We start from the raw sequence: 20,614 nt of genomic DNA on the forward strand, positions 1-20,614 counted from the left end.
TATGATGTATGATGCATACAATACAAAGCTATTAAAATTATAAATATTGACATATTTATTCATTTGCCGAGGATTTGTGGGTAACAACCTGTTTTCAAAGATGTGTACTATAAATGAAATATTTGTTTTTTTATACAAATGGGATGAATTATCTTGTAAGACATGTTACTGTGTATTTTAGGACAGATTAAAAGTTGTGGGGAAAAATAACAAAAAAAAAAAAGAATGAAAATGAAAAAATGATTAAAGGAGGAGCATATATTAAAATTCAAACGACACAAGACTATTCAAGTAAAAAAATGGCGCTAAGGTCACAGATTGAGCATGATAAGTTTATTTTTGCTGCACATTTCAGCGAAACAAACAAACTTTCCAAAAGGACGTTTAAATGCATTTGAAAACTTAATTAAAGAGAGATTAGTTGGAGAGTAGGAGTTGTGCAGCTGCTCCTCCCAAGGTTTTTTCATTTTTTCCCTGTTAAAAGGGTTTTTTGGGTCTTTTTGATTTGAAGTGAAGGTCCAATGACAGATGGCGTCATATGCTATGCAGATTTCAAAACCCCTGAGGCAAGTTGTTATTTGGGATATTATATTATATGAATCAAATGAACTTGAATTACGTAACATTTAACTATTATCATTGGATCCTCATTTCAGCTTTCAATCAACCACTTGTTTTATTGATGTGACGTATTAGCCTACTGTATATATTTGTTTATTTTTTCACTTAACCATAATCTCCAAACATTTAGGCCATTTCATCCAAGTCTTTGTCCAAATACAAACTCTCAATAAATACAGGAGAGGACCACACATCAAAACCTAAGACAAATCTGCAAAACTCAGACAACTGCCCACGGTTTGACAGTGAGAGACCCCGTCAGAGCTGCAGCCTGCTGCTGCCCTCTGGTGACTGTCAGCACACATCAGCAAAAAACCACAGAATAAGCAGATAAAGCTGCAAGTCAACTGACCTCATGCAGCAAGTTCATTCTCACATTAAAGATAAAAAACGAAAGACATGTTTTCAAAAAATGACACTTACGGAACTCTGAATATAAGTAATAGAACAGTATTATTATTATTATATTCATCATTTGTTATTATTTTTGTTAAAATAATTTTTTACTAAATTTAAGTATTTATTGATTTTAACAAGGCCTAGAGTGCATAAGATAAAACTGTTGTTTTCCCAGTGGGGAAATTTGTTTGTTGACAGCAACAGTCTGCCAACAAATAAATAAATAAAGTTTATGAAATGAATAACAAAAGGAAAAACTAAAATAATAAAAAAGGTGAAAAATAAAATAAGATAAAGACATAGGGATATGAAGGACATACAACTTTAAATGGCTTTATTTTTTATTTATTTAAAATCCTATTTGAACCCAAAAACCTGCTGGTGGGTTTGAAAAGCATTTTTTATTTAACAATTGTCAAAATCAGACCATTTATCATGGCCAGAAACTGTAAAAACTGAAGTTATAGTTGCTGTTTGTTTAGACAGTCTTATTCTCATGCTGTTTTTGTTGCATTGGCTTCAATACTTACATTTGGTGTGGATGTAAACATGGATATGCATGCATAATACTATACATGCATCATATGTTTATCTCACATCATATTAATATTTTTTCTATAACTTATGTCTTATGTTTGCCATAAGTATTGGCTGTCATGATAAATGTCTGTTTTCATATGTGTGTTCATAAGCATATAGATTTACAATGAAGGAGTAAGGAGATAAGATATAAAAGGTAAACTCAATTACAAAATTATTTAAAATATTTAAAATAAAAATCACCATTAAAAAAAGCAAAAATGCAGACGCAGAGAGACGCAAAGATAAAAAGATTATTTTAAATGACATAAAGTCCAGTTTAAAAATAGGTTTGCAGTCACTGGAGCGTGAACAGCGGATATATGATGCAATACCCATTAAAAGAAACAATGTCAAGTTTGTATCGCATAAAAATATCAATCATATATTCATTAATAAAGGTAGATGCATCTTTTCTGAGGCTTCTCTTCCTTCTTACATAACTGCCAAACACTATTTCCACAAATATTTACTACGAATCGATTTTAAACGATGGAAATATTAGATTTATCTTTATAAATATTATTTTGAGCTGCATATGCTCACTAGTTTTAATACATTTACACAGAGAGGTTGATTTATTTAACCGTTTTAAATAATGTTTTCATGTTTTGTAAAAGTTACTCAGCAAAGAAGACGCTCCGTCCCGTTTTGATGACGTTTACGATTTCAGTTTACAGAGGAACTACCACTGCTTTCGTAGAGGCATTTTTTTAAAATCAAAAACACACACTTCTTCCCGTCAAAACAGGTACGACAGCCCTATTTATCGTTTGTATACATCGTTTAGACTGATAATACACGAGATCGACACAATAGGTTGTGAAATCAATGCTGAAATAGAGTCGTGGTGACCCCATGACAGCTTAGCTTGTTAGCTAACCAGCTAACTAGCCCCGATGCAGGACGGTCAGTGCTACTAGCTAACCCGAGCTAGTTAGCTAACTAGCGTCAAGTCGCTAAGCTGCTGCTAAATTGCTCCACGGCTGATGTGAAACTTTTGAAATGGCGTAATAGTTGGAAAGCTAGCTCTACAAAGCGACACGAGTGTGACTGTAAGGTGCTGAGCTGATGGGTAACCGTGACAACACGTTAAAGAGGTGAGCCCTGATCAAACACACGACTGACCGATAATGACAGCCAGCTCATATGCTCACTGCCCCGTAAGCAGCTGTCAGCACGACTGTTATTGATCCACATTTCTCTGAATGTCATGACAACAACTTTCTAATGTCGTAGGAGGAAAACAGCGTAGCGTGGAAAAAGTATATTAAGAGTGAAACATCAGGATCAGGCAGCAAAAGAAGGTATCCAGCTCGATGTCTCGTTTAAAGTTATTGTTTATTTCATTTGGACATAACAGCAGCATTAGCAATTTATGTTTATGCACAAGGACCATTTGCCCTGTGTTTAGAGTTTGTATCGACTCGCTGATTTGCAACACCTATCCACAGGAGGCTTTTAAAAAGAAAAGAAAATAAAGAACATTATAGAGGAAAGAAATTACTTTGACAAGCGCGCACATCAAAAACAAAAATCAAATATTTATTGATTTCCTACACTGCACTGTGACTTTTATTTTTGTACTTTTTAATGCCTTGAAACTTTAAATATGAGTAATTGCATTTAAATGTCCTTTTATAATGTGTTTCTTTTGCATTATCTCTTGGTGCTTTTGGTTTTTTTTTATGTTGAGCTCTTTGAATCGTCCTCTTGCTGAAATGTGCTATATAATAAATTTGGTTTGCTTAATTAAGAACATAATCTCCAGATTAATCAGTAATGAACATACTAGTTGCTGAAGTGTGGAAGAAAGTAAATCAAGAGTGAAACTCAGGATTGGGCAGCAAAAAGGAGACATTTATATTCAGTCCAGTGTTGAGCTTGTATGGAGAGAGAAGGAGAGGAAAACAAAGAGAGCTGCAACTAATAATTATTTGCAATATAGATTAGTCTAATGATTGTTTTTATAGTAACTGATTGATTGGTTTGGTCTTCAAAAGATGTCCATCAATGTCCTAAAGCCCAAAGTTCTTCAGACAACTTGTTTTGTCCAACTAACAGTAAAAACTCAAAGATATTTCGTTCAGTGTCTCTACAGTCGTCTACAGTATCTCTGTAAAATGGAAAGAAGTCAGACAATCCTGGCACTGGACAAGCTGGAACCAATGATACATTTTTTTACCCATTTTTCTTAGAAAAGAATGATTATGAAAATATTTACTTATTAATCTTTTTGGCCATTAACTAATTGGATAATCAATTAATTGTTTTTAGCAATATAACATCCTTAAGTTTATTGTTATCAGCATCAAGAGATGGAAAAAGTAGAGCATGTCCTATATCATGCAGGAAATGTGAGCTACAGAGACAGGAAATGTCTGCAGAACAGGCTTCATTGGTGTCTATATGTAAAAGCTAAGCTACTAGTGATAGAAGTGGTCGTAGCAGGTATGTCATTGTTGCATACAGTGCTCTGTTTCTGATATACAATTAGCCAAGTCTTGCTGGGTTTAAATACTTAAATACTGGCCCATAGAATAATGAATAGACAGGAGATAAGCGCTCTTGTTGCTGCAGCGGATACTGACACATCATTAGGCTTAACAGAAATGATGTGTTGAATATATTTTGTGGCTAACTTGCTTTTTTAGTAGGAAGGAAGTCATCTCAAGATGAAGATATATGTGGCAATACAGCCAAAGAGGGGCAGAGGCATTTGTCTTTTTTACTAGCCCTATAACGTTATCCTCCACTAACCACAGTTGCTATCTTTATTAGCGCAGCTGCCTGTTCCACGACAGACTGACATCTGGTGGTGTGTGCTGTGCACTACACTGCATCACATCAATATCTCTGTATTAGTAAACAGAAAAAGCAGTGCCTGTATTTTTGATGGTATTGAAAATCATACCTTTTGGATTTCTAAATACCCCAGTATACTGTAATACCTTGATTTAGCTTAACCACCTGCAGAATTGCGCATGAGACTGGTATAAAAAGTAGACTTGAGTGTGAAAGGCAGAAGATGGCTGTTAAGATTTTTTAGGTCAACTAGGCTGCAGGAACTGGGTGATAGTAAGGGGCATGAAATCCTGAAGGAAGTAATGTGATATTAAGGATGCAGACAGCCTTAAAATCTCAAAGAGAAAGACGCCTTGCCGACGGTTCATCACCTTTTCAATATAACAACTCCACCTACAGAGCAAGGACAATAGCACAGAGACCTAAGACACATTCACACACAGCTGTTAATGATGAGGTGCTGAAGTTGTGCAGCTCAACATTTTGCTGTAAGCGTGCGAAATAGGCTGATTTTATGTATATGTGGAAATAGACACTACATTCTCAGTAATTTCCTATTTGGATATGTGAGTCTAGTTCCATTTTCACTTAGTTGTTTTGTCCCGATTGTTTTTGTAGGCTGGGATCTTGGATGGAGTGAGTGTTGAGCCCGAATGAGATGACAGACCAGGGCAACAACAACCAGAACATCTCCTGCAACCCCTTCGCTGCCCTCTTCAGCTCACTGGCTGATGCCAGGCAGTTTGCATCAGGCCAGAGACCAGAACAATCTGCTGAACCACCAGGTGAGTAGAGCTATCAGAGCTACTGCAGTCCTCTGATAAGAAGTATAGTGAGTTCCAATTCAAAATGCACACATTTAAAACAGAATTTTAGTGACATTATAAGGAAATATCAGCACATCAGGCTTAAATCTATCCATGTGGTTTCATAGTTTCTCTCTGTATCTTGTATCACAGTGGAGGACTCAGGAGAGAGCCAGTCAGAGTCAGAAAACTCTGTGTCAGACAGCGTTGATGATAATGACGACTCCGTGGCAGAGATCAGCCGCTCCTTCCGGTCCCGGCAGGAGCTGTGTGAACAGCTCAATGTCAATCACATGATCCAGCGAATATTTCTTATCACTTTGGACAACAGTAAGTGAAAAGAGGAAAAAAAACAGACTTTGATCTATAACATATTTTCCCTTCATGCAGCATCTGTGCATAGGACTCAAGCCTATTAAACATGTGTAGGACCCATCAATATGTATATATGTATACACCTTTTATGTGGATGTCCAGCTAGTGTTGATGGTAAATGTAGTCCACTGAAACAGTGAACTCCTCAGTGCACACTTTATTGGCTGAGAAAAGATAATCTGCTTACTGAAGAACTACATGCCAGGATGCATTGCACGTAAGCCTCTGACACCCATAGCTATAAGCCTACTAGGCTATAGATATTACCATTTTGGCCAAAACATAGTTTAGATGAGGTTTATAAGTTGCATCAATACTTCAGCATATAACAAAATAAAAGCACACAGGCTTCGTAGTCCGAACCAGGTTCAGACTACACTATTATTTTTCAAATTTTCCACAAAGTGCATTAATGTTTTACCCCTCCTGTTTTTTTTACCTTTTGCCATAAAAGCCCAGCTTAAGTAATTCAGAGAATTTTGCTAAGATGCAACTCAATAAAATGGCTTTAGGTGATAAAAATACTCACTCACCTACCCTCTCGGCCCTGCTGGTCTTGGCGGTTTTTTTCCAGTTTATCTTTTGGATGCTGAAGAAGTTCTTCAGCACGCCTCTGTCCAAGTGAGGAATAAAATTTAAATGCAAAGTAACGCACACACAGGCTCTCTTAAGGCTCTCATTGCAGCAGAATGATTCAGTTTCTGTTGGCATTGAAGGGCAATTTTAGCAAAGACACCGGCAGTCAGTGTTTGCTGTCGGCAGCTCAGGTTCTGTAGGGTCCCTGCAACCGTATCTTCTTATGCAGCATCAGTTTCTCTTCTGCATTTTTACAGCTGTGTCCTCTGGCTCGAATAAATCCAGCTGAATATCTGAGTCAGCCAAAGCACTGTAAAATGTATCCTCGCCTATAACATCCTCTGCACTCATATTTTGGGATGCCTTCCAAAACATAGTTGGTTTGCAATACAAGCAAAGACAACATGAAGTTCTGTTCCCAAGCAACACCTAGTTGCCCCCTGGCTACCCAAAAGCCACCATGTAGTTCTACCTCCCTCCAACTACATCTATGGCACGCCAGATGACGGCACTTAAAGGAGGAAGAACAACAGATTTTGCAGTTGCTGAACTCTGCCGTCTTGGTCAAAATATCATGCACTGAGAAGTGATTGCTTCAATTGAAATGCTGTCATCATATTTGCAAAAATCTAGAGAGAATGAGTAATCTATGCAGATTTGTTGAACAATCTAATTTAACTTAATTTAACTAAGACATGACATCACCTAATCGTAAACTGCATGCTTGCTTCGTCATGGGAACCTATTCTTTCAGTTTGTGATGCAGAACATCTGAGCAAGAATATGGTGTGCTGCGTAGCTCATAGAGCATCACAGATATTATTCAATCAATAAAATTAATTTCACTCCTGCAAAACTAAATTGATTTCCACGTATCCTTCATTTTGGGACAGTGTCAGACCTTAATACAGTTCTTGAGTATGAAGTTTGAATCTGTTGTGTTAAATTTAAAGTTTAAGAGCTGTTGAAACCGCAGTTGTCATGTTTGGAATAAAGTGCACCGAGTGGTAAAATAAATATATTATCTTACAAATTTACACACTAACTCATTTTCTGCCAGCACTTGTCTTAGACTCTCTTGTCTCATACACAGCTACAGTTTTACCATTTGCTGTTAAACTTTGTTTTTATATTCTTCATCGGTGGAAGTAAGAGGCATGTGATCGTTCCATTTTATGTGGTAGTAGAGTCATATGATGTTAAACACCCACAAAGCCTGAGGAAGAAAAACCTGGTTAACAAATCAGGTTTATGGGGGGGCCCGGTAGCTCACCTAGTAGAGCGGCCCATGTACTGAGGCTTTGTCCTCGCCGCAGCGGTCGCAGATTTGATTCCAGCCTGTACTCCTTTGCTGCATGTCACGCCCTCTCTCTCATGCTCCCTTTCACACTGTGAGATGGCCTATCTGAATAAAGGCAAAAAGCCTAAAAATAATCCTAAAAAAACAAACAAAATAAAACCAAAGAAAAAATCTGGTTCATAACCACCATCATGGCACCTGTTACCTCTGACGGGGGTTTATGTTTTGTCTTGCAGGCTGATGCAAAGAAAGTCTGGCTGTCCAGCTTAGTACACCCCTCAGTTAACCACTTAAACCTGCAGTTATTACCTCAATCTGGAAGGAACATTAGGTTGACAGATATACAGACATGATCATGTACCTAAATAGTAGTAGCACAGTCTGTTCTGTTGTCCTTAGTGGAATTGTTGGATTGAGAGTCACTTTTTAAATTTCCAGTAAGTACTGCAACAAATGACTCACCACTCTTAAGACAATGCAAAGACCTTGCAGACACTGAAGTCTCGCTGTGAGTTGGCTCGGTCTCTCCGCCACAGAGACCGCCTGGAGATGAGTCATGATCAGGAAATGGAGGCTAAAAGCCCCCCTGTTTTCACATAGTAATGAATTCCTCTGCTACCTCAGTCTGAAATAAACCACGGAAAATACATGCTGTGCATTCAATCCTGTGTCTTGTTTATTCTAATGTTGGCATTAATGCAGCTGATTTATTGTTCAACTACAAGTAATCCAGCATTCATGCTCGGAGTTGTTTAAGCTTCTTGGGTTGTTACATGATTATGTGATTTGAGCAGACTTTATTTTAAGGACCCTGGCTTTATTCAACCCCTAGGTGACCCCAGTCTGAGGGGAGGTAATGGGATCCCCCCTCGCTGTGTTTACCTGGAGGAGATGGCTGCAGATCTGGATGGACAGGACTGGCTGGACATGGACAACATAGAGCAGGTCAGACGTCAACAAAGTATTTTAATTAGGGCTGTCAAACAAATCACTGTTTTAATTGCAAATAATCACAGAATTTCAATGGTTAATTGCAATGAATCACATTTTAATTACATGTCTTCAATTGAAATAGTTTGTATTAAAAACAGTTTTGAAGTCCATATTGATAAGATAAAGGAATTCTTACTGGATTGTCTTGATAGGAATCAAATGTCAGCAAAAAACTTGCATGGGATGAGCATCAAATAGGGATGTCTGTAGACTCATAGGTACCCACAGAACCCATTTCATTCAGATATCCTGAGGTCAGAGGTCAAGGGACCGCTGTGAAATGACCATGCCGTTTTTCCATCGCCAACATTTAGCCTAACTTTGGAGTGTTATTTAGCTCAGGAGGAATCCCCTCCTCTACGCAGTGCCAAAAACACCATTCATGGATACATTATGTAAGATATGGATACAGAAATCTAAGGGATTGCATTACAAACTAGATGCTTAGAAAATGTATGGGTGAGTAAGCAGATGTACTAAATGTTTTACTTGGTCTGATATGTGTCCTCCAGGCTCTGTTTAACCGCCTGCTGGTACTAGAGCCAGGAAACCACCTCATCTACATGACATCATGCAGTGCTGTTAACCTCTCCGCTGACCGTGATGCTGGAGAGAAGTGTGCCATCCCTTACCTTTTTGCTTGTTACCAGAGAGCCAAAAAAGAGGTGGGTTTTTTTCCCTGCTAGACTGTATATGTAGCACTTTGATGCACCATTTTCAGAGATTACTGACTGTTTCTGGACTATAATCGATGATTGGAACTGAAAAATAACCCATACGTTTGCACAATTCTGTGACTTGACTATCTGTGCATCAGGTTAAGAAGGTACCGGAGAAGTTACTGCCGTTTGCTGTTCGCTGTAAGAACCTGACAGTTTCCAACACACGGACGGTTCTGCTCACCCCAGAGATCTACATCAGCCAGAATATCTACGAACAGCTTCTGGACCTTCTCCTGGAAGCTTTCAGTGGAGCACGTAGGTTCACAATGGTTTCTTTTCTCATGTGTTAGTTCTCTTGTTGCCTTTGGTAAAGCTTTGCTTTGAGTCTGCTCCTCTCAGTTTCTTACAAAGTCGTTGTGTTTCAGAACCAGAGGAGGTGGTTGAGTTTGTGGAGGAGGTCATTGCTGGCCTGCTCTCCGACCAGGAGGTGCGCACCTTCGAGGAGGTGATGGTACCAGTGTTTGATATCTTCCAGGGACGTATCAAAGACATGGACCTGTGCCAGCCTCTTCTCTACTCTTACCTGGATGTTCTGCTCTACTTCAGCCACAACAAAGATATTGCCAAGGTAAGGAGACACACAGGGACGTTTTGCAAATGTTTACCTCCACTTACAACGTCTACTAAATTCATTGCCCAAAGGATTGGGTACCATTCTGGTAGAAGTGCCAGTATCTGAGTATTGGTACCCAACTGTTCCTTTTTTGGTAGTTTACTCTTCCTGTGATGGCAAAAATGTAATTTTTGAACAAGCTGGATTCTGTTCCTCTGCTCTTTTCTAATCACATGCATGTGTCTGTGCATGTGGAATAAATATGTAATTTAAAAAATCTAATCATAAACAGCATACCAGGCTATTTCTAAAATAAAAAAAAATAAAGAAATCACAAAGATGGAAACTATCGGTGCTGCAGTGGTAGTTTCAGCTCGATAGGAAGCTGACGGAGCTCTGTGGCCTGCTGCCCAGTTTTGGGGCATTTTACGGCACCTCTGCCTCCTTTCTGAACCCAATTTTCTCACCCAGGTGCATTAGAAAATTTGGCACTGGTTCTGAAGGGTGATTCTTTAAAGTATTACGTTTTGCACCCGACCCTAGTGCCCGCTGCTAATCAAATAATATATGGTAATAAACAGTAATTACATAATCATAATGACATATACACTGATGGCATAATATTTCAAAGTGCTTACCAAACCCTTTAGTGTTTGTTATTTTAGTGCCCCCAGCTTTACAAAACGACACAGTTGTTCTTTTCTGTTGTTGTTGTCTCAGGTACTGGTGGAACACATTCAGCCCAAAGACCCAGCTAATGGTTTGCAGTACCAGAAGACCCTGCTGGGAACAGTGCTCAGTATCTCCTGCTTGTTGAAAACCCCAGGTGTGGTGGAGGGACATGGCTACTTCCTGAATCCCTCCCGCTCCAGCGCCCAGGAGACCAAGGTCCAGGAGGCCAACGTCCACCAGGTAAAGAGATTTTCTGTAATTCGATGTTGCTGTTTTGTTTTTATTTTTTAATTTTTTAGAAATCAAAGGTCCAGTGTGTAGGGTTTAGGGGGATATATGGCAAAAATGGAATATAAGTGTTCCCTGATCACGATCAAGAATCGTTGTGTTTTCGTTACCTTAGAATGAGCATTTTATAAGGAGCAGGTTCTCATACATGGAAATTGCCATGTTGCACTGCCATGTTTCTGCAGTAGCCCAGAGTCGACAAGCCGAACACTGGCTCTAGATAGGCCCATTCACGTTTTTTACATTGTCACGTCAGCAACTGTACTAGTATTTCCATCAGCAGTGATGGAAAAACTAATTTTTTTAAAGTGAAACTGCTTTATTCAGTGTTTTTACTGTTTTAAATCACCTGGTCCATTTGTTTTGGAGAGGGAGAGACCTCTGGGCATAATTCGTCTGCTGGGAAAAACCTCCTGAACAAAGAAACCTGAAGGAATTCCAACCATGAGAAGTTTCAGCTGGTTGCAATCTGTAATCCTCACCTTTAGATACCAATAAATCCCCCTTAATCTTACAAACTGGCTCTGTAAACCATGTAGTGACTTTCAAACTACAGATGTCTCTGTGCTAATGATATTTACTCCCCTTGTGTTGCAGTGCATGGGTCACTTTCATGACAAGCTTTACCAAATCTTGAAAAACTTGCTGCAACGATCTGGTGAGATGCGCCACTTGCTGCTCTCGTGGTTGGGCAACTGTCTGCAGGCTAACGCTGGTCGGGCCAAGATATGGGCCAATCAGATGCCAGAGATCTTCTTCCAGATGTATGCATCAGATGCGTTCTTCTTAAACTTGGGTGCAGCACTGCTGAAGCTGTGCCAGCCCTTCTGCAGGCCACGGTCACCCAAACTGCTAACCTTTAACCCCACCTACTGCGCCCTCAAAGAGCTGAGCGAAGAAGAGAGGCGCAATCGCAATGTGCATGCAACAGGTTAATAATATATGTGAATATGAGCATCTATAACTCCTCTCTTTTACCATTTTTAATACAGCATTTCATTATCTTTCAGTATTGATATTAATGCAGCAGCCCTGGTGTTTGTTTAAGTTTTGTATGTCAGTTTGTAGCAGTTTTTAAATAGCAGGATTTTCTAAGAGTGTGCTTGACTTTTAATGACTCAGTGATCCGTGATGTTTTATTCTAGGTCTCGACAAGGAAACCTGTCTGATCCCTGTGCCCCCTCAGCAGCCCGTGGAGTCTGCACAGTCCTACAGCCTGCTGACTGAAAACCTCATCCTCACGCAGCTCACCCTGCATCTCGGCTTTCACAGGTATATACAGTCATCAACACAACATACATAAAAAGGGAGAATCTGTATCACTGAAATGCACTGCATGCTCCTTATGTTTGCACCATATGTCAGCATTAACCCTTATTGTCTTGTTCTGTTTGTGCCCATGCACCTGTGCGCATGCATAACATGCATGTGCAGACTCCATGAGCAGATGGTGAAGATGAACCAGTCTCTCCACCGGCTCCAGGTGACGTGTCAGGAGGCCCAGCGAACAGGCAACCCGATGACGGAGCAGCTCCTGGAGCAGTTTGAGCGCCTGATGATTGTTTACCTGTCAACCAAAGCTGCCACCACGCAGCCTGCCATGCTGCAATGCTGCCTTAACCTCCAAGCCTCCACCGCTGCTCTGCTGGTGCAGCTTAGTATGGGGAACCAGGGGCCTGAACATGTAGCACTCAGTTTCCCCTTGCCCTCCCTACAGAATACTATGCTCTGCTACGTACCAGGTAGGTCAGATCTTCCACTCCAAATACAGTGAAACAGAAAGGCCAACTTTAGCTTTGATTGTTAATTGTTGTTCAGGGGTGTGTAAACTGTAATTCCTCTTAACTTTCTTAGGCTTGAATTGGGTCAGGTTTATTCAATTTTCATCATCATTTTACCTCCCGCATTGGAGCAAGTAGAACAGTGTTTTATGCCACATAATTGATAGAAACGTAATTTGAATGTAACAGCGTTTCCCCCTCTGATGATGTGACACCTTGGCAGTATGTAGTTAATGATATTTTAGACCATTTTATTATTAAAATTCACTTTTTATTAATGAGTTTATAAAATGTTAAAATGTTGCTGGGCTCAAGCTCAGGTCAAGTGAAAAATGTCAGTTTAAATACCATTTGAGCTGATATTTAAATCACTAACTTTGGGTTTTATATTTAGCCAATTGGGCCACAGCGGTATACAGGTTCAAGGTACCATTAACATACAGTGTACATTAACCAAACTACAGTATTAAAAACAAAAACAAAAAACAGCCCATAGCTGGAGGGAAAATTTTACCTTTATTTTTGCTATTTTCAGTATTTTCACATACTTTCATTTTTAAAGAAATAGTTTAGGTTTCAATTATAGTAAGTAACATTTGTTTAATCAAAAAAAAACCCAAACCCTTCTGGTGTCATTTATTTGGGTCATTGTAACTGATTTAAATAGTAATTCTGTCATACCGTAATAAACTGCGATATTTTCTGAGACGGTTATCGTATCATGAAATTCTCATACTGTTGCTACCCTATTATCCAATACTATGAAATGTTTTAAATGACTGCAGCTGTGCATGCAAGGAAGTGGTTAAATGCCTGTAGTAAGATTATTCATTCATGCTGAACATTCCTTCATATGATAGTCATTACTTAAGTGTGCCTTTTTTTGTCAGAGTTCTTTGCAGAGAACTTGGGGGATTTTTTCATCTTCCTGCGTCGATTTGCAGACGACGTTTTGGAGACCTCTGCAGAAAGTCTGGAACAGATCCTTAACTTCATCACTGTCTTCATGGGTAACGTAGAGAGGTATGTGACTTGATCAATCATGTCAGAGATCGTGGTCTGTTGAAAGGAAGAACTGTGAGGCACTTGGACACTTGGTCTTGGATTTTTTGATTTATTCCCTCCTGTCATTTGTGTACAACAGAATGAAGAACCCTCATTTAAGAGCAAAGCTTGCAGAGGTCTTAGAGGCGGTGATGCCCCACATGGAGCCGGTGGCTCCTGGTGCTGCTCAGCCAATCGTGTACCAGCGAGAGAGAGTCTTCTGTTCCTATAGACACGCGCCTCAGCTGGCCGAGGCCCTCATCACTGTGTTTGTAGACATTGAATTCACAGGTATTGTATTCCTCATAAGTTTTGACTTGCTACTGGTGGTTGTAAATGGAAGCAGCATTGAGCTGTGTTGGAAAAAGCCACATTTCCATCCATGGATTGCTTAACAGGTGCCGTCCCAAGTATGTACACATAAAAAAGGGTACAACAAACATGTTTAAAGGTTGCATTTACAATATAAATGTAAAAGTTGACTCTTGGGTTCATTGGGGGTTTTTTTTCTAGTCCGGTGAAGAGGTTGTATTGTGTGTGCGCAGCTGTGTGTGTTCAAGACAATCACCAAGATAAGGAGAGAAGGTGGATAAAGTGAAAACAAATAGAAGGTAGCAGTGTTTGATTTTATTTAGTTTTCCTCTCTTTTTTCCAGGTGATCCTCATCAGTTCGAACAGAAATTCAACTACAGAAGACCCATGTATCCTATCCTTAAGTACATTTGGGGCAAAGATAACTACAGAGAGAGTATCAAGGTAATGAGAAACCGGTTTAATTCTGTTTTCTGTGTTTGGCGTTTTCTCCTTGTGGATGTATCTGATAATTCTCAAATCCTAATCCTATCTCAATCATGTTGTTTGCTCTCCCAATAGCTAGAAAGGTAAAATTACTGTTTTTGTCAAAGAAGTGTGGTTGTTTTGAAGAGAGCATAGATAACTGCTTCAGTTCACCATCAGACATTGCTATTTGACCGAAAGGTAAAGCAGTGAAAATATTCTAAATTAAGCACACACTTAAACCTATAATGATTTTAGGTGGGCCTTTTTTGGTCGCCAAAATAAGTTTAACTGCTGCCCCCATCCACAGCAGTATAATTGCATAGCTTCTGTGTCGGTATTTCTGCCTGCTTCCCCAAACTGACTAACTAACAGTGTGCTGACTGCCATCTGCTGTAGGTAATACGCTGACCAAGTACCTCACATAAGCCCACTTAAAAAAATCCATTTAAGCAGATTGATCCCAGTGTGCTCTTTATTTAGTTTGTCATCTCTTGTTTCAGCATTTGGCGCACTATGCATCTGAGAACCTGGAGGCCATGAACCCCCCTCTGTTCCTCAGGTTCCTCAACTTACTGATGAACGATGCCATCTTCCTACTGGATGAGGCCATTCAGGTAGGATCATTCATACATGTAAAACTTTACACCAACTTTTAGCAAATAAACTTATTAAAGGCTGCACCTAATGATTGTTTTATCGATTAACCTATCGATTATTTTTTCAATTAATCAGTTAATCTATTGAGTATTTTTTCTATTAATTGATTAATGTATCGAATTTTTTTTATTGATCTATTATTTTTTATTACTTGAATAATATAACAATGAATTTATCAAAAACAACATTTTAAAAGTTGTCATATACTGCAGGGCATTATCCTCCAACAAAAAATAGCCCAGTCTTAACTGGTAATCTGTGTTTTACAGTCTGATATAAAGTCTCTCCAAAATAAAATTAATGCAAGAGCTTGTTCCACTCAAGTAAAAGGGATGTAGAGCAATCTACATTTAGCAATCCAACAGCAAAATAAATAAAATAATGTTCAATTCAAGTCACTTAACAAAACAGTTTATCTTTCTTTTTTATAGAAACATATTTATTTATTTTCTTCTCACAAACATTCAAATGACCTTCATCATCTGCAAAAAAAAAAAGAATATCTGAGTCCCTAAATCGAAAACAGACTACCTGCCCAATAAATGAATAACCAAATATTTGGGTCCAGCCCTAGAAATGTGGCTCAGATTTTGTCAAATATAAACTTGCTTGCCAAATTTTGATTTAAATTCTCAAGACCAATGAGATGTTTTTTATTTTAGCTGTTGTTTTTATTTTAATCTGAGTCAGACTGTCTGACTATTTCATTAGTTCAACAAAAAGTAAATATCTCCTTGTGTTGTAGTACCTGAGTAAAATCAAGGTCCTGCAGCTAGAGCGGGATCGAGGGGAGTGGGAGGGCCTGGCCCCTGATGCCCGAAGAGAGAAGGAGTCGAGCCTGCAGATGTTTGGACAGCTGGGACGCTTCCACAACATCATGTCTAATGAGACCATCGGCACACTGGCCTTCCTCACATCAGGTCAGGCAGAACAGATCAGATTCTTCATATTGATTCAGCCATTTAATGTTGGTCTTCATCGATCCTGTGTGTTTTTCTTTTATCATTTTCCTCATTTGCAGAGATAAAGGGGATCTTTGTGCACCCCTTCCTGGCTGAGAGGATCATCTCCATGCTGAATTACTTTCTGCAGCACTTAGTTGGTCCTAAGATGGGTGCCCTTAAAGTCAAGGACTTCAGTGAATTTGACTTCAAGCCCCAGCAGCTTGTTTCTGACATCTGCACCATCTACCTGAATCTGGGGTATGTTTGGGACACTATTCTTGGTAAAACTGTTAACAATACAAAAAATTACCTGCATAAAATACATGTAGCAGTCTTTTTTTGATTTATTTTTTTAATCTCAATCTTTCATTGGGTCCATATCCTCTGGATAAGGAAACTGTGGCATATTGCTGATCACTATAGTTGTTTCCAATTTTTTTAAAAAAGTTTTTTGTGTGTCTTTGGCAGTGATGAAGAGAATTTCTGTGCTACAGTCCCAAAGGATGGACGATCGTACTCTCCTACACTCTTTTCCCAAACAGTTAGGGTACTGAAGAAGATAAACAAGCCTGGGGACATGATTGTGGCTTTTGGACTCCTTGCTGATAAAATAAAGGTATCATTTGACTCTAAAACTATTTGCCAGATGAAACTCGAATGTACTATACAAGTCTTTGTTTTATGATTCTGTGTAGTTTTCATTGTAGCGAATACAGGTGGAAACACTCAAAAAGTTTCATTGTGGCTTTGTCTTAGTCCCATGCAGACAGACAGCAGCAGGAGGAGGAGACGTATGCAGACGCACCAGATGAGTTCTTGGATCCCATCATGTCCACCCTGATGCTCGATCCCGTTCTTCTTCCTTCCTCCAATGTCACAGTTGACCGCTCCACTATAGCAAGGCATCTCCTCAGGTTAGTTACTTCCTACGAAGCACCAAACTTCTCTTGAGATGATTTTGATCATTACAGTGTTTTTTTCCTATAGCAGAGAAATTGTGATATTGGTGTCTTAGTTGTCATTTGATTTGTGATCTGATTAGGGCTGTTGTGATAATCACAATATTGACAAAGCAGCCGCAGGGGATGGCAAGCACCTGCCGAACCACTAAGTTCCCTTTTTTTCACAAAGGGAGTGCTGCATATTGATGCTATGCTACAAACACCAGCTGCTTGATGAGTTGCTGAGCGTCTATTTTAGCGCACCTCATTTGCGTTTTTTTTTTTTTTTTTTACTGTTCGCACAGAGTTTAAAAATATTCAATGTAAGGTAATATGCTGCAGCTGCTCATCACGGTCCCTTTTTACCAATCCGTCCAATCACAGTGGAGAAAGAGCAGGACAAATACCACAAAGTTTAACCATCTTATCACTTAACAACAACAACTATTGAAGAGAAATTAACACCGAACTCACATAGACTGGAGAGTCCGTCCTCTTTCCCTACGTGCTTCTGTCTTTCCTTCATCCAGAGCAAGTACTCTCCCTTGTGCCAACAGTTTTACAGTGTATTCACAGCCATTGGAGACCTGGAAAAGTCATGGAATTAGTAAAAATGTTTGAAAGTTTTGAAAAGCTCGTGGAATTTTGCTATGTGTAATGAAATTGTTAAAGCAATCTTCCATGGATGACCTTCAACGTAATGTAACATAACAGCAAATTTGTTTTCTGAAGCTGTTGACGTAACTTAGCTCTAATATGCGTCGATGTGTGACAACGTTTTGTTTACCATCATGTACGTGTCTTCATGTTATTCCCGCATTCTGTCTCTCCCTCCATATATGCCAGCTGGCTGAAATTATGTTTGAATAGAGTTTAGGTCTGATATGCTTGAAAAACGCTGGGCAAGTGGGGCTTTTTTTTATTATGGGTCCCTAAAAAGTGATGAAAAAGTTTAAAAATTTTGTCAGAGAAAATGTGTTGGAACCCTGGTTTTACTTCCATATATATTGTGAATCATAGCATCTCAGCTGACAGAAGGCTGCGCTCCTCATTGACCTTCTGGGTTCTGAATTGAAATATTTAATTTGTTTTTAAACTACGCCATCTTTGTCACTTAAAAAGCAATATACCCACCAATAAGTAATTTGCAAGAAACAACAAAAAATGGCCGTAATATGTCGTGTTGCACTATTGAGCCACCCTTAATCACCGCAAGGGAAACTTCTTCACAGCGACAGCCCCAGTTAATCACCATTAATGTAAAGAAATGTATACTCAATAACTCAGTGTGTGGAAGTTTCATAATTAACCATTAACTAATGATGTCCTCCTCGCAGTGACCAGACAGACCCTTTCAACCGCAGTCCTCTAACCATGGACCAGATCAGGCCAAACGAGGAGCTCAAGCAGCAGATCTTACAGTGGCTGGATAAGCATAAGCAGGAGAGGCTGCAGCTGGGTCCCAGTGGCTAGCCAGGATCCCTCGCTGTGATAAACAATGAGTGCATCCCTGTTTTCTTCCCCGGCTCACATCTCGCGTGCTCCTCTGCTTCTCGGCTAATCCATGGTGTGCTGCCTCTGGATTTCCTCTGACTCCTCCGGTCAGGCTAACATTGCATTAAACTTTACATGCAGCCTTCATGCTCAGTGGATTCTCTCTGTGACAGCAGTCCAGGAAAACTGTAGCCCGCCGGCTGGTGACAACTTCAAAATCCATACCGATCCACGCAGTAGCTGCTCGACTCCCATGATGCCCTATGGCAACAGAAGTAGGGTTCCTCTCTCCCTGAATACTGTGTATTAATTAGTAACTATTACAATCAGAACTGTGGCCAGAAGTATCAGTCTCAACAGGACTTGTTGATTGTACTGTATGAACTTCTGACTGACCAGCTGGCCCTAACCAGATTTTATACTGCAAGGTAAGTATTTTTGGGAAGTCTTAAGGCAGAACATGAGTGGAATTGTTTCTGATTTGACTTTAATTTCACTTTTATGAAGACTGCATAATGCACTGCCCTTTAAAGTTCTTGAACACCCTACATTTTAGCACTTTTGGTTAAATCTCAAGCAGCATTGTAAATAAAGTTAGCAATTAAAGGCAAGGCACAGGTCAAACTGAATTTAATTGTGTGTGTGTGACTTTTATTTTAGTGAAAATAATCTAGGAGATGTTCAAAGTCTTGTTCACTGTAATAAGACACCTTAAGCACAAAACTATTATGTGTACACTTTTTCTGTATTTTAACACATATAGATAAGTGTCTTCACATTTTCAAGGGCACTTGACTTTAGTCAAGTACTAATTAAGGACTTTGTTAAGATTTGAGAGCTTGCTAACAAAGGCTGCTGGATATGAAGATTTAAACTGTTCCGATTACTATTCAATAATATTCATTTGCAACACATTTTAGGGTGAAGTACATGCAAAACATAAAATGAAGTCTCCCTAAAAATGCCAGAACGCAAATGATTGTTTAGCATGGCAGTAAATGGGCATCTAGAAAAGTGTCCTGTCCTGGGGGAAAACATTTTTGCTTGCAGTTAAAAATGGTCTCAGATGTGGAAAGTTCGTGTGTTTGAGGAGTCATGATAGAATTACAGAGTCATTCTCTTCATGCCGAGTAAACAAAGCTTTGTGTAAATCTGTGAAGTGCCCCATCGTGACACTCAGCAGTGATCGTGGGCACAAATTGACTGCTCAGGACACAGACAGGCAAGAAAATACTGTCAGGACAAAAGTTTTGATCTCAAGTTCCATTTGTTCAAACTAGAAAAACATAATGGCTCTTCTTGAAATGTTATATTTTTCCAAAACTATCCACCAAAGTCAGACTGACTAAAAGAAAATGTGAAAAATGAGCAGTAACCATGCTTCATCGTATTTCAACTGTGCTTAGTTTTAAAAATTTCTAGAGAGATTTCAAGTGTAAACATTTTCTGATTTGCCTCGTGCAGTTTTGACTGAGCTGAATGGGTTCTCAGGTAGATGTTCCTAAAATAATCTCGAGGTCAAACATGAGCATACAAAATGTATTCTGTAATCTTATTACATCTGCCAAAGAGGTCATGGTTTTGGTAACGTTTCTGCATTGGTCTGCAGAATTATGGAAGAACTACTGACTCAATTTTGATGAAACTTGGCGAAATGTTGTAGCATGGGCCACGAAAGAATCCATTTTACTTTGGAACGGATTTGAATTATAGGGCAGATATTCAAATCATTTTTTACTTTCTTTAACGTTGCGTTACAGGGCATTTGGCTTTGGTGGAGGTCTGTGCTCTCAGAGTGCCCTTCTTGTTTCCAATAACATTCAATATTCCAATATTTTCTAAATTTCCTGATTACAACCACTTATTTTGTTTTAAGGTTTTAACAAAACCATATTTGTCATGATCAAATCATAAACAAAGGCAGAATATAGGGTGTTCAATGATCTTTGACTGATAGTGTGTATAATAATCACTGTCATCCTTTGAATTAACATTCACCAGATTTATCTGATGTATCCTAATCTAGCATTTGAACAGATTGTTTTTTGTTGTGTGCAAGCATAGTGTATTAATACATGATGAATAGAATCGGTGCCTAAAACCAAGAGCCTTGCAGTAAATGTCAGCGAGGATGTGACTTTGTTTCATAATCTTAAGAGACATAATTATGAGTTTGCTTCTTTAGGGCATACGGGGAGCTGTGGGTAAAACATAAAAGAAAGAAGATCAGAAAAGATGTTTTTGAGGAGCTTTTTGAATTAAAAGGTTTTTAATTCAAAATCAA

The 20,614-nt window shown here is 39.1% G+C and overlaps 1 protein-coding gene across 1 annotated transcript; it reads left to right on the top strand.

Moving 5' to 3' along the window:
• The first annotated feature begins 2,270 nt into the window (after positions 1-2,270).
• Positions 2,271-18,959, top strand: ube4a (ubiquitination factor E4A (UFD2 homolog, yeast)). The gene is made up of 20 exons (XM_042486516.1): positions 2,271-2,350; positions 5,023-5,189; positions 5,364-5,540; positions 8,294-8,406; positions 8,967-9,119; positions 9,272-9,431; positions 9,542-9,744; positions 10,450-10,641; positions 11,287-11,620; positions 11,835-11,961; positions 12,124-12,431; positions 13,361-13,493; positions 13,615-13,805; positions 14,170-14,270; positions 14,795-14,908; positions 15,697-15,871; positions 15,973-16,153; positions 16,364-16,511; positions 16,652-16,809; positions 18,174-18,959. The coding sequence occupies exons 2-20, from the start codon at positions 5,063-5,065 to the stop codon at positions 18,307-18,309; spliced, it is 3,231 nt and encodes a 1,076-aa protein (XP_042342450.1). The 5' UTR covers positions 2,271-2,350; positions 5,023-5,062; the 3' UTR covers positions 18,310-18,959.
• Positions 18,960-20,614: the final 1,655 nt, after the last annotated feature.

Source organism: Plectropomus leopardus, chromosome 5, assembly GCF_008729295.1.
Source record: "Plectropomus leopardus isolate mb chromosome 5, YSFRI_Pleo_2.0, whole genome shotgun sequence".
Taxonomy (NCBI): Eukaryota; Metazoa; Chordata; class Actinopteri; order Perciformes; family Serranidae; genus Plectropomus; species Plectropomus leopardus.

Coding starts and splice junctions, on each gene's coding strand:
- ube4a (XM_042486516.1), top strand. CDS start 5,063: ATGACAGACCAGGGCAACAACAACCAGAACATCTCCTGCAACCCCTTC. Junction 9,120..9,271: donor ACCAGAGAGCCAAAAAAGAG/GTGGGTTTTTTT, acceptor TCTGTGCATCAG/GTTAAGAAGGTACCGGAGAA. Junction 16,154..16,363: donor ACCATCTACCTGAATCTGGG/GTATGTTTGGGA, acceptor TGTCTTTGGCAG/TGATGAAGAGAATTTCTGTG.